The sequence below is a fragment of the Copadichromis virginalis genome, linkage group LG18 (assembly GCF_057382275.1).
Source record: "Copadichromis virginalis isolate Kocher_CV1m ecotype Utaka linkage group LG18, C_Virginalis_male_GT1.1, whole genome shotgun sequence".
NCBI lineage: Eukaryota > Metazoa > Chordata > Actinopteri > Cichliformes > Cichlidae > Copadichromis > Copadichromis virginalis.
Genome location: NC_140635.1, coordinates 1,213,906 through 1,228,654, shown reverse-complemented (window position 1 = coordinate 1,228,654; position 14,749 = coordinate 1,213,906). Strand labels below are relative to the sequence as shown.

The 14,749-nt window shown below is 41.1% G+C and overlaps 1 protein-coding gene and 1 gene segment (V, D, J or C); one reads left to right on the top strand and one right to left on the bottom strand.

Annotated features, from left to right (window-relative positions):
• Positions 1-2,080: 2,080 nt before the first annotated feature.
• On the bottom strand, positions 2,081-2,899 carry LOC146686845 (T cell receptor alpha variable 8-2-like). The segment is given in 2 exon segments: positions 2,081-2,461; positions 2,569-2,899. Coding segments are annotated over 2 exon segments (429 nt in total).
• Positions 2,900-4,064: 1,165 nt separating this feature from the next.
• Positions 4,065-14,049, top strand: LOC146686844 (uncharacterized). 2 transcript variants are annotated; one of them, XM_085440233.1, is made up of 4 exons: positions 4,065-4,678; positions 4,913-5,948; positions 11,525-11,884; positions 12,734-14,049. In XM_085440233.1, exons 2-4 carry the CDS (start codon positions 5,777-5,779, stop codon positions 13,792-13,794), a joined length of 1,593 nt encoding a protein of 530 aa, XP_085296359.1. In that variant the 5' UTR covers positions 4,065-4,678; positions 4,913-5,776; the 3' UTR covers positions 13,795-14,049. The 2 variants fall into 2 exon arrangements, with proteins under 2 accessions (XP_085296359.1, XP_085296358.1); XM_085440232.1 differs by having other exon boundaries at positions 4,065-5,948.
• The last annotated feature ends 700 nt before the right edge of the window (positions 14,050-14,749 follow it).

Here is a 14,749-nt window from a genome sequence, read left to right as displayed (position 1 = left end):
ATCTCTAGTTACAACTATCCCCGGTCACCCCTATTATAAGGCCTTAGCAAAGTATCAAATATACTCACAGGTCAATGCCACTAATACACAGGGGTAATATAATATGCATATTAAAATAAAAACATAATAAAAGCACAAGTCGTAAAAAATATGTATAAGGAAAAATAGAGTCTAAGAGTCAGGTGCGAGCATTAACAAGCAGGAAAGGCGAGATAATAGGATCATAGGGAGAGAGGAGAGTAGTTGCACGTGGTGTTGCATGCAGTGTTGCACGGTAAACTTGAAGCCAATCCAGCGCAGTCTCCTTCCATGGTTTTGACTGCTGGATTGCTGTCTGGATACAGGTGCGGAGGGCACGATGAAACCGTTCGATTGCTCCGTCTGCAGCTGGGTAGTAGACAGATGTTCTGCTGTGGGAGGTGCCTCTATTCTGGAGGAATGAGGGGAACATTACAGAGGTGAACTGTGTACCATTGTCTGTTACGATGGTCTCTGGTTGCCATGATGACAAAAGACAGATGAGAGAAAGTGAATAACATCATTAGTAGTAGCAGAAGGTGAAAAGGCAAGCTCAGGCCATTTGGAGTAGCTGTCAGTCAAAGTTATGACAAATCTACAAGCAGGTATTGCAGTATCAAAAGGGTTAGGGTTAGAGATCTCTTCATCTTTGTTTTGTGTGCACAATCCCTTGGTGACTTTCATGTGCCAGTGCAATCAGTTTAGGTCTCAATTACAAGTTTAAACCCTTCTGGAGAAAATGTGAGAATAACAAAGTAAAAGTTTCAGCTGTAAAACATCATTAATGCACCAACAATGTTGGGAGTTTATTACTAGTTACTGTATTTGACTTCTGATGCTTTTTTCTTACACACACACACACAGACACACACCTCATCACTAATGTCAATTTATGTTTATACCTATATCTCTATATTTATCTATTTATCTATCACTACTCTGTTTCTACACTCATTTTAGATAAGTGCTTGTTGTTTGTTATATATTTGCTGCCATGACAACTCAATTTCCCTCTGGGATTAACAAATTTTCTCTGATTCTGAAATGTCTGAACGTTCCTGCAGGTGGTTTGTGGTTGATGTGGATTTGCTGCTCATGTGAATCCTCCCACAGTGTTTCATTAGCAGCTGTAACCACAGTGACTCTGATAAAACAGGAATTAGCAGAATCCATCTGATATGAAGCTGTGCTTTGAATACCACTTCCCTCCTCTTTGAAGAGTAGTCAGATATCTGTGTTCAGGTTTTTGTACAGCCTCTTCTACACTTTGTATCACTGTGTTTCTAGAGCACAGTAGTAGAGAGCTGTGTCTGCCAGGGTTAGGGCTGCTATGCTCAGATTAGTTGATGTAGAAGATGTTTCTGAGTCATATCGATTATCAGGGATATAATCATTTCCACTCCGAGATCTTGCTCCTTTGTAGAGTATAAACTGAGGAGCCTGAAGGTCAGAATCATGTTTGTACCAGTAAAGCCAAACATCACTTTCACTTGTCTGATATTTACATGTGAGTTTGACAGATTCTCCTTCAGTTTCAGTGACTTTATCTCGCTGAGGAGTGATTGAGTCTCCAGCTGTTAGTCCTGGAAAAGTAGAGAAAATGAAGCCATCAGACTAACATTGTCCATGAGGCTGAGTATCTGTGAGTATTACTGTGTTTTTTTAAACACATTTTACTTCTGGTTTCTCTGACGTTTCTCTGATTTCACAATTGAAATATTTTTCTGTTTAATCACTCCAAACTTGAGCTCAAAGAAAGTCCAAACTGAATCTGTAACGCTGTAAACATGTCTTTGAACTTCAGGTGTTCCTGTCAGAAACATACGTACCTACGAGAGCTGCAAAGATCCAAATCACAGCCAGTTTTTCCATGTTTCCAGAGGAGAAATGTTGGAAGTGATGTTCACTGGGAGTTAGCTGTGAGTGGTCTGATGTTCACAGCTGGAGTCAGACAGGTTTCTGCAGTCAGGAGGAGGAGGAGGCTCAAATCACATTAACTTCATCTGAAGCTCTTCATCACAGCTGTGTTATGAGTTAGTCTGTATCCTAACAAAGGTGTGTGGCTCCCTCTAGTGGATGTTGTGGAGTATTCTGTTGTCTTTGCTCCAAAGGTTTTTGTACAGAGTTTTGCTGTTTCCTGTCACTGTGGGCCTCACAGCACAGTAGTACACAGCAGAGTCAGACACTGCAGCAGAGGAGATCGTTATTTGTCTTCTGTCATCGACCACTTTGAAAGACACTCTGGAGGATTCTCGTTTCATTAAATTCTTTGATCCCACGTGAGCGATCAGGAGCTCAGGTGCTTTTCCTGCATGTTGTCGATACCAGTAAAATTCATCGCTTTCATACGCTTGTTTGGAGTATCTGTAGGACAGAGTAACAGCGCTGCCTTCCAAACTGGACGTGTCTTCCTTGTCTGCAGTGAGTTCTTCACATCTGACTCCTAAAATGAGACAAATATGTTTTGTACAATGTCCCATTTTCTTCAGTGTAATCATATTTATCAATGACTAAAATATTTTTAAATGTATACAACACATAATATCGTACCTGTTAGACAAGTCATAATCAGTAGAGAAATAAGATAACAGTCCAGAGGCAGCATGTTGGAAATCTTTAACCTTTGTGGTCTGTTAATGAAACGTGGAAGGTTTTCTCTCCTCTGCAGTTCAGTCACTCCTCCGTGCTCCTCCCCGAATCGCTGTTTCCTGTTTTATATATTTTTTCACTTCTTTCTTACACTTCCTGTTAGTGAACCAATAGAAGCACTTTAGCTTTCAGGCTGGAGGCTGGATTCACTAGGATGGATCACAAATGCATGAACAAAGTAAATGAAATGTGATGGGTCTGTGTAGCACAGCCCTTCGCTGGAATGAGACAATTTTACTACAACAGCAAAAAGCAAGACGCAAGTCACCAAAGTTCTTTGTGTTACTCATGCATGAGGGAGACCCAACTGGAGCCACCTGACCTCCGTCAGACTCTCAGCCAGGTTCCCTGTAGCACTCCTTTCATACATGAATATGCATAAGTTCATTAACATATGACGTCATACACAGGCACACATGTATACAAAGCAGAAACGGCCCTAACCAATCTGGCGCCCTAGGCAAGATTTTAGGTGGCGCCCCCCTACATCAGCAGTGTAGTGTAATGTTGTAACAAATAATATTTCTATTAAATAAGCTTTACTTTGCATTTTAATTAACGTGGGATTATTTTTTGTATTTAGAAATAATAGTACCAACTTTTTTTTTTTCAACATTTGTGGCACTGGCGTGGCGCCCCCTGATGGACGGCGCCCTTAGCATTTACCTATACGGCCTATGCCACGGGCCGGCCCTGATACAAAGAATACCTTGTCTGTGTGTACGCCCAGGTGTGTGTGTGTGTCAAGATGTGACTCTGAAGACTCCCCAAAGCTGGTGGCAGGAGTCCAGCGGTTCACATAAACAGAAGGCTCTTACACTCAAACAGATATACGTGTGCTCGCTATACCGTATATCAACAAGAGAAGATACGACCTCTCTCATGATCCTAGGAGGAGTGTGATCTGTGCCAGAACACTCTGAAGAGGAGTGAACGCACTCCCCTCTTCATGCTACACAGAGTTGTTACAGACCTCCTAGGATGAGACATTCTTTCAATAAATATCTATTTCTAAGCATAAATGACAATCCAACAATACAAATCTGACAAAATGGAAACACTTTTTCTTCCTTATTATTTTTTCTGTAGCTTTTTCACTGTGAAAACCAAAGACTGGCTGTCAGCAGGAGAACGAGCTTCTTTCCTTTTTGATCTGAGGGTTTGATGACAGACTCTTTTTGGCTTTGAATGATCAAAGATTTTGATCATTATTCCAGTAACAGGCGCTGCTGTTGACTCTTAACTCTCACTCTTTGATGTGTCCTGCACGTCTACTCGGTCTCATGACCGGGCTGAAGCAAGCTTATTTGTAGTTGAAACAAAATATTTGCACAGATGCATTTTTTTAAATTTATGTCAGTTTTCATCTGATCTCCTTTTGTCCCTGCAGTCCAGGAGGAACTCTGCAGCAGTCACAAGAGAGAGCAGCTTTCTCTAAAGGACGATACTGATTTTGCATCAGGAAGAGCATCAAATGTAAAAATTGGACTAAGCAAACCTACTGTGACAAAACTCCTGTGGTTAAGAGAGCAGCTGAAACTAGCTTTACAAGGATTTGTGAGCACCTTCAAGCCTACATCTATGTAAAATATTATGAAGATAATATTTATTCATTATCTGACAAATCTGAGCTTGTTTCATTACTTATTGTCCCATCGTGTTTTTTAAGTGAGGGTGGGGCAACAATAGACTGGAAAAGTGTGATTCAAAGGAAGAAGAGGCTGAACACGTGACATTAATGAGCTGCTTTATTAACGTGTGGATAAAAAGATCGTCCCAGAGAGGCTGAGAGTGTCAGAGTTAGAGTGATCCACTCTCTGCGAAAGGAATCAAACAATTATGTTTCTCAGATTCATCATCTACAGTTCAACCTGCAGGTTGTTGCTCTCTGCCAGGTGATTGGCTGAAGAGCTGTGAAAGGGTAGTGGGTGTGTGGGGTGAAGTCAGCGCTCTTCTGTGGAAAAAACCCAGAGGCGATTAATTCACTCGGGTGCGAGTGGTTCTACTACCGGTAAGAGACTTTTGCCATTTTGTTTGGATCATATTGTAGGTGCCGATTTTTAATGTGTCGTTGGACTTTTTTAATGGAAGAATTGATCAAGCCCCAGATCGACTGCGCGCAGGGAGACTGATCAATATTGTAGGCATATTGAGTGTTTGTTTTAGCTTTGACTTTGAATGGTTTCATAATATTGATATTTTATTGGGTAATATTTTAATCGATAATGTTGTTTGTGTTTTTCAGCTGTGCTGTCTCTGCTGTCCTTCGTTCTTTTGATTGTTTTGGTTAGTCCGTCCAGCTGTAAAGACGGTTATTGATTGGCAGTGAGTTGTGTAAGGGCGGACTAACCTCCTTAGTTTTTTTATTTGTTTGTGTCACTTCCCTTTATATTACAGGCCATGCATAGCGCTGCTTCCCAGCTGTGCTGAGACCCGAATTGTTTGCAGTGCGTGCCGCAGGTGAATCGGTTGCAGTGTTGCTAAACGGGGTGTAACGGTTTGCAGCGTTGTGTGCACACCATTTGTGTGGTAAGTCTCATGTGCAGCTGGGATATCAGCAGGATGTTGTAAGTGTCTGGAAATAACTGGGACTTTGTATGTTTAACTAATGTAATAAATAAATTATCATTTTATTTCTGTGCCCCGTTTACTCTTCCCTTGTCCTCGGTTACAATTACAACATTAAAAGATTCAGAGAGTCCGAAGAACGATATTAATGTTGGTGATCCACAGGGTGGAGTTTTAAATGTCTGCGGCTATATGATTGGCTGTTTAATGTGTTTAAGCTGATGGACATTTACAGCTGTAACTCTGATGAGCTGCATCACAAATATCTGATTATTTGACTTTTATTTGGACGTGAACTTTATTTACAGATGAATCTGTTCATACGGGAGCAGAAATAATATCCAAACTAAAACTGTACGATAGATCTTATGTGCTGTTCTGGCGGAACTTTACTGTGCGACACTAGACGGAAGTGAACAAGGAAAAAGCGGAAGTAGTGTTAGCTGTCTGTGTGACTGAGCTGGAGGTCGGTTATGTTGTTGTGTGAGCTGAGTGTGTGAGCTGAGTGTGTGAGCTGAGTGTGTGAGCTGCGGCAGCAACGATGCCTTCAGTTCAGTATCTGAGAGAGTTCATCAACGAGCGACTAACTGCTGCTGCTGAACAAATATTCTTGGAGTTTGAAAAAACGATCGTCCAGTACGAGGAAGAGATCGACCGTCAGCGCAGACTGCTGGATATCACCTGGAAACCCCAAATCAAGCTGCACAGGACAGGTGAGTGTCCCTCTGTAGTGGCAATTCCTTTTGTTTGACCAACGAGAAATGATTGTCCTGGCAGCAGAATTTGCATTTAGTATCCAGTATTTTTGTCTCAGTTTTGACAGCATGTCGCTCTTCCTGCGAGTCCCAACCTTTGATCGATATGGCGTAAAATCAGTGACTCATGCATATCCTTTGTCAAAATTGCAGGATGCTTACTTCCATAGTCGTGGCTGCTTTAGTCATTCGGCCACCCCCTCAGAGGATTCCTGCATCCAACACTGGATCAAGTTTGTAGAGACTACTTCCCTTGGAGACTCCTTTCAGGCCATTGCTGATTAAAGCCATTTCAGTTTTAAATTTCTGTTGTTGTGCATATTGAATAATAGCTCGTTCTGTCTTTGCTACATATTCTGGAGTCATATTTCCTTTCTTCAAAGTGGTCTTAAACCTTTCCATTCTTATCTCCACTTCTTTCTGACTTTCCAGATCAATCTTATTCAAACCTGCGCCAGCAGCACCAAGGCCTCTTTCAGCTTTAAAAGCCAGGCTACAGAGATTTTAAGTTTTGCCCAAGACGAGAAGTAATGGATAAGATAGTTGGTAGGATTTTGTAATTCCTTCACAACGACATTCATTGTCAGGTCCTTTTTGACCTCTGGGTCATCTGCAGAAGTTGCACTGTACTCCACATCCAGTTTAGGCCATTCCTTTTCTGACTTATAGAGAAATTCTGTCCCTTTAATTCATCTCCTACATTTGAGGAAATCCCCAGCTCTCATGCCTCTGGATGTATCATCTGCAGGATTCTCCTTAGAAGAAACGTATCTCCACTGATTCACATCTGTTGCTTCTCGATTGACAGCAATTCTGTTTGCAACAAAAGTATTGAATCTTCAGGTTTCATTGGAGATGTATTTCAGTACTGTTGTACTATCAGTCCGAAAAACTGATTCTTCCAACCTTACCTGCAGCTCCTTTTGCAGAAGCATATTCACTCGAACTGTAAGAACTGCAGCCGTCACTTCCAGCCTGGGAATTGTAGTTTGCTTGAGAGGAGCAACTCTAGCTTCTCCCAGGATAAAAGCAACATCTGAGGTTTTTCTTTTCCAACTTTAAATATGACACCGTTCCATAACCATCTTGACTTGCATCAGAAAAATGATGAAGTTGTGCCTTATCTGGTCTTCCAAAGCAACTTGGTTTAATGCAACGTTCCACTTTGAACTTTGGAACCAGCTGGAGATCCTCCAGCCAATCACGCCACCGCTGGGAAAGAGAGTGGGGAATAACTTCATCCCACTTCCAATTTTGTCAGCAAAGCTCTTGTAGCAACAGTTTAGCTGGCAAACTGAAGGGAGACAAGATTCCCAAAGGATCATACAGTGAGCTGACCACAGACAAAATGCCCCTTCTTGTTGTTGGACGGTCCTGCAGGGAGGTTCTGAACTGGAACTTGTCTGTTTCTATGCACCACTGTAAACCCAGTGCTCTCTCAACTGGAAGCTGATCTGTGTCCAAATCCAGAGCCTTAATTTCCTTTGCTCTTCTTTCCTCTGGGATGGACATGAGCACTGTGCGACTGTTGCTGATCCATTTTGAAAGCTTAAATCCTCCTTTAGCGCAGATATCTGTCAGCCTCTTCACCATGTGCACTGCCTCCTCTTCTGAAGCAACAGATTTCAAACAATCATCCACATAAAAGTTTCTTTTGACTGTATCAACCACTTCAGCTGGAAACTGTTGTGCATTATCATCTGCAGTTCTCTGTAGAGCATAATTTGCACAGCTTGGCGAAGATACTGCTCCAAACAAATGCACCTTCATCCTGTATTCCTGTGCCAACCTTGTAGTGTCGCCATGTTGCCACCACAGGAAACGGAGAAAGTTGACGTGTTTTTCTGAGACGTGAGCTTGGTGAAACATGGAATCAATGTCCGCCATTAATGCAACAACCTCTTGTCTAAATCTGATCAGAACTCCAACCAGCGAGTTTGTGAGATCAGGTCCCTGTAGAAGCTGGCTGTTCAATGATGCTCCTTTGTAAGTTGTTCCACAGTCCAATACAACTCTTAACTTGCCCTTTGTGGGATGATACACTCCGTGATGAGGGATGTACCACACCTTTCCATCATCTTTGTGCAACTCCTCTGCAGGCACAAGCTCGGCATATCCTTGTTCAAGCATGTTGTTTACACATTCAGTGCATTCATCTTTATAACGAGCATCCTTTTCGAATCTCCGTCTGAGACTCTGGAGACGCTGCTCCACGACACAGAGGTTATTTGGCAAGCTGGGACCTTCTCTCCTGAAAGGCAAATCCATGTGATAATGATTTCCAATACGTTTTATTGAGCTACTAACAATATCCATGAAACACAGATCCTCTCTGGACTTCAGTCTGCTCCTCTGAGGAGCTTTCATTAAAATCATGATTGTACTGTTTAATCAACATTTCTTCAAGACGCTCAACAGAAATCCTATTGGCTGTTACAGCAGTGCAGTTTTTATTTCCGCTGTTACTTCCAGTGCACAGGGGACCATTTATGACCCAGCCAACTTTGGTTTTTACAGCATAAGGTCCACCCTCCACACTGTTTATCACCTTCCATGGCTCTCAAACGTTGGAAGCATCAGTGCCTATCAGTAGCTCCACGTCTGCATCAATGTTGTGAAGTTTAACAGGTTTAAGATGAGGCCACTGATCGATGTCGCCTTACTGGGGAATATTTACCGTAGAAACTGGCATAGTCTTTTGAGTCAAAACATCTGGCAACGCCATGAAATCATTTGCTTCCATACCAGACACTTCCAGACCAGACAGAACTTGTGCACCAACAATCCTATTTTGACTCATTGTTCTCAAAAGGATATTGGTCTTTTTACCTTTTAGATTCAGTCTTTTTGCCAGAGTTTCTGTACAGAATGTACCTGAACTTCCAGGATCCAAAAATGCAAAGGTTTGCACAGTTTTATTGCTCTTTTGGCTCTTAACTTGAACTGGAAAAATAGAAAAGAAAATGCATCAACTTCATGACCTGAGGATGCACATGGAACTCTCCGCTCTATATGAAGAACCCCGGTGACACACGTTGCAATCCAAACGACTCCTACAGTCTTTGCTTGTGTGACCAACTTTCAAACAACAAAAACAAATTCCCCTTTCCTTGATAAAAGTCAACTCATCCCGATGCATTTTAGCTTTGAACTGCTTGCAATTCTCTAGTAAATGATTGCTGTGTGAACAAAACAAACGGTGGGATTTGTTCTGCTTCCAGTGGATTGAGTTTTGACTCCTGGAACTGAACTGACATTAGTGGCAAAATTACTTCCCTTTTTTCTTTGCTTGGTGGAACTTGAAACTTTAAAGCTGCGGCTGACAACATACCCTTCGTAAATACTAATGTATAGAAACCCTTACCAGCAATCATTCATTTTTGTGTGGCTTTTTTCATGGACTTTTTTTCATGCTGTGTAGGTGTGTACTTGACTAGCTGATATCGACATAACGGGGAAACATCTGGTTTGACTGTCTGTGAAGGTTCTCAGTCATCCAGGTCATCGTAGTCAAAGGAGCTTGCAAAGAAAAGCGTCTGGACTTCTTTAAGTTGCTTGAAGACGTTTCACCTCTCATCCGAGAAGCTTCTTCAGTTCTAATGTCAAATGGTGGAGAGATATATATCTGGGACTCTCCACCATTTATTTTATAAATATTAACCTACAAATAAACTTGTAAATAAACCCCAAAATATAAGTAAACTAACAACAAACTTTAACAAATTTCAAAATATAATAAAAATAAAGAACAAATGGCTCCAACACACTCTGATCGATGGATGAACACATGATGTAGTCTACGTGTAAGTAATTTTACATGGTTATGTGCTGTTCAATATGCGGCTGCATTTGATGATGCATTTACATGCAGCTCGAAAGTTCAATCTGTATTCCAAAAGGTTGTTTCCTCTTCCTGTTGGGATGATCTGTTAGTACGTCGCCGTTCCTTTTGTTGCAGTGTGTAATATAATTCAGTGGCAATTTTTGATCATCAAATTCCACAAGATTTTACACGTGATAACGTTTTTGTTTTACCAAAACTAAAAGGGAAATACAAAATACACACCGGCACAATTATGCATTTCTAAGAATATAACAACCAACCTGTTATCAATGATAACCCTACATTCTTGTTCAAGTCGTCCTCGGGTGAATCAAGGATCATTTTCAAGTTTAATATCTGTCGAAATCTGAAATTATTACATCATAGAAATCACAAGATTTTCCCTGTTCTCTGCTGCAATCAGCACATATTCAACCATTTATAAAAAATGAAAATCAGCATGTTTTCTGATTAAACGTGTTCTCGGGTTCATCTATGATCATTTTCAAGTCTTATTATGAGAGAATAATAAAAGCACCATGAATGACTATATTTCAGTGTCTTTAACTAGCAGCAATAAAACTCTTTAGAATAGAGGAAAATACTTTATTATTATTATTATTATTATTGTAAGTATAAGAAAGATAAAGATGTCGATGAATTTCAAATGCATGTCAATGTCACTATCGTCTCCTTGGCAACACACTGTGCTGATTATAAAAATCATAAATACTGCCTTGTTGACTCTGTTAGCTCGTAAGGGGGCTGCAGGTGTGGTGGAGTAAGCACAGGTGGAGGCAGGCATTCTCTTCACCTGACGTGCAATTTCCTTACAAAAACCCACAGTGATGGCCGCACAGGCCGGTGGCATGAACGACCAAAAACAAACTTGTACAAACAAATTAAGAACTGTAAAAAAAAAAAAACAAAGGAAACTTAAATGAATGAATAAATCAACTAAACAAAATCCCACAGGCTAGCCCTGTGGCTGTTGGGCTACTGTCCAGCCTTTACTCTTGCGCTCCACCTTGAGCTCCTCTTCAGGAGCAAAACTCAGGCTTACAAAGCTTAAGCTCCTTCCCCAGAACAAACCACGCAAGTGGTGATGATATGTCTGGCACTGAGGCCTGTGTTGATTAAAAGGGGCGTGTCCAAATGAAACCAGTGTCGAGGTCTGTTAATATCACATGACCAAAGATAAACGAGGCCCCGTTTCTCTGAAATGTGCGACTGCCTCGTTGTGTGATTCGAGCTGATGAAAAGACCTGGGAATTAGTTTTATGCATGAACGGGATCTAAGTGATTCTGAGGATCATCACGAGCGTGCACGGAGACTGTTAGCACATTATGGAGCCACCAAAACGAATAAATATCAGCAGTTAGGAAGCATTTTGACATGCTATCGACCAATAATGACATCATCTTCAATCAGTCTCAGAGAGGAGGTTATTTAGGTAGGTGTGTGAGAATGGGTGAATGACTGAATGTGTAAAGCGCTATACAAATACAGGCCATTTACATTCCAGACAACTCAACAGAGCTACAATTTAGTCAGTCTACAAAGAGCTGAAGCTAAGACTTTATGTTCTAGAGCTCAAACTTTAACTAAGGACCTGCCTCAGACACAATCATTCCACAATTTTAAATGCAGTAAGAGTCCAGAGTTTATCGTCATCACTTTCTTTTGGCATGTGTCCCTGTCTTTCTCCAGAACTCCCACAGCATTATGTCTGTAAGAAGAGGAGCTCCAGTGTGGACCAGGAGGAACCAGAAGCTCCACAGATTAAAGAGGAACAGGAGGAACTGTGCAGCAGTCAGGAGGGAGAGCAGCTGGGACTGAAGGAGGAGACGGACACCTTCATGGTGACTGCTGCTGAGGAAGGAGAGCACAGTGAACCAGAACCACACAGGAAGCAGCTCCTCTCTCAGGATCCTGATACATTTATTCCGTCCAAATTTAAAGAAATATTAGCAGATATGAATGAATCTGTCCAGTACGAGGAAGAGATCGACCGTCAGCGCAGACTGCTGGATATCACCTGGAAACCCCAAATCAAGCTGCACAGGACAGGTGAGTGTCCCTCTGAGGGAGGATCCTGATCACAGCTCTGCGGGACGTTTCTGATTGTGAGGACTTTTTGGAGACGTGAGCTAACAAAGAGCAAACAGAGGACAGGACGGCACTGCGCTCCATTTATTCTCCAACTGCTCCCTAAGTGAAAGCCAGGCATTCATGTATCTGAGCAGCTGAGACACTGTTCAGATACAGGAGGGGGCCTGAGAGTGTGATCCAAAATTTCCATCTCTGCTCCTTGCTCATCCAAATACGATTTTCTGTTGTAATCATTTCTTCAGGATGGTACATCAGTTCTTTCTGAATCACAGCCCCTCACTGGTCTACTAATGTCTCACCCCTCCCTCCCTCTCCATACTGTAAATGGTCTTTTCTTAATGCCATGTGAGTCAGGTTCATACTTGTGTATTTCTTAGTTCATTCTTTACAAGTTCACCAATTAGTCCAGACTTTCAAGTACTCGAGGACTCACTGTGGTTATTTTATGATTGAAACAGTGTTGTACTCGATGACATCACAGCTCAGCTCCACTCTACCTTTCTCTTTTCCCCTGAATATTTACAATGGAAATTGCCCAAAATACATCTAATTGATAGTTATTTAAAAATTATTATCACTTCTTTTCCTATTTAAAAAAAAAAAAAAAAAAAAAAAGAGAAAAATTTTTTTGGGAAGGTTGGAATAAAGACTAGACTGACATCAGTGATCATTGACCAGAAATGGAAGCTTTTTGTGTATTTCTGAACAACATGTTCATGTTGTAGAAAATTATTTTGCTAGTATATTTACTGAGATGATTTTCTACCACACCACTTTCCTTTTTGTTTTCTCCTTTCGTCCCTCCAGATGTCCCACAGCAGCCTGTCTTTAAAGAGGAGGAGGAGGTTCTCCCTGAGCAGCAGCTCTGGAACCAGGAGAGGAGCTCCAGTGTGGAGCAGGAGGAACCAGAACCTCCACAGATTAAAGAGGAACAGGAGGAACTGTGCAGCAGTCAGGAGGAGACTGATACCTCTATGGTGACTGCTGTTTATGAGGAAAGTGAGCAAAATGAACCAGAATCAAACGGCAATCATCTCCTCTCTCATAGCTCTGCTGTTGCTGAGAGCCAAAATCAGGAAGGAAGCATGGATGTAGATTCAGGGTCAAATACAAATAGAACCAAAAGTCACAACCATGCAGTAGATTCCCCTACGTCGAAGAATCAGTGTAACTCTGACAAATGTAAAAAGTCTTTAGAATGTGAGATTTGTGGAAAAGTTTTTAAGCAGAATTATGAAATGAAAAGACATTACACAGTTCACACAGGTGAGAAACCGTATTTTTGCAAAACTTGTGGGAAAGGTTTTACTCAGAGGGGTGCTTTGACTTACCACATGAGAATTCACACAGGTGAGAAACCATATTCTTGTAAAACATGTGGAAAAATGTTTGCATACAGTAGCGATTCACTGAAGCACAGGCGAATTCACACAGGTGAGAAACCATATCCTTGTAAAACTTGTTTGAAAATGTTTGCCTGTAGCAGTTCTTTATCTATCCACATGAGGACTCACACAGGCGAGAAACCTTATCATTGTAAAACATGTGGTAAAATGTTTGCATCTAGAAATTATTTGTTAAAGCACACGAGAACTCATACAGGTGAGAAACCTTATCTGTGTAACAGCTGTGGGAAAATGTTTGCATGTAATAGTTCATTATTGAAGCACATGAGAACTCACACAGGTGAGAAACCTTATACTTGTAAAACATGCGGGAAAATGTTCAGATGTAGTAGTCATTTATTGGTGCATATAAGAACTCACACAGGCGAGAGGCCGTATCATTGTAAAACTTGTGGGAAGATGTTCATATCTAGTAGTCATTTGTTGCGCCACATGAAAACTCACACGGGCCAGAAATTGTAGTCTTTGTACAGAAAAAATATTATCATGGAAGCCAAGCTTGGAAAAAAAAAAAAACCACTTGAAAATGTGTTGGTTTGTTACATGTGAGATAGGTTTAACCTTTTCCTGAACTTTCAGACGTAACATTGTTGAAGTTCAGATTTTTGCTTTTTGGATTTTTTTGTTTTTCTTTTACTTGCCGCATATTTGATAGCTGACAATTTCTGTTTTGTGGAATTAAAAGTTTATATTGTGTGAAAATTATATAAAATAATATATAGGAGCTATTTTTTTTGTGTGCGCATCAATTAATTTTCTTCTGCTCTCCAACCCCACCAGAAGCTTGGCTTACCTGACTTATCTTGCAGGTGAAACATGTTCTCGACTCTGTTCAGTTTGCTTACCAGCCTGTTGTGGTTGTGGTCAAAAATTCTTGAAAGAGTAGTTATAAAAAAGCTAACAGCTCATCTGCAGAGGAATGGCTTATTTGAAGAGTTTCAGTCAGGTTTCAGAGCTCATCACAGCACAGAAACGGCTTTAGTGAAGGTTACAAATGATCTTCTTATGGCCTCTGACAGTGGACTCATCTCTGTGCTTGTCCTGCTAGACCTCAGTGCAGCGTTCGATACTGTCGACCATAATATCCTATCCGGTTGTTCAGTCTGACGTCACTAGCCGTGTCTGGACCTAAACTCCGCTGCAGGTCCATATATCAAACGATCACTGTGGCATTACTGAGAGTTGAAAAACTGTCAAAAGTCTTTCATCTTTAATAAAATGATCAGCGTTCTGCTCTACCAGGTGTAACAATTGAGTTTAACATCCAGGCATCCATGAAAACGGAATTTATGACATTTAACGGAGTTAGAAGTTAGCAGGGAGTTAGCTCGCTAGCTTCTATCTAAATACAATATAGCATGTCCTGACTGCGGGGTTTTGGAAACAAATTAAAACGTACAGCTCTATCACTTCCAGC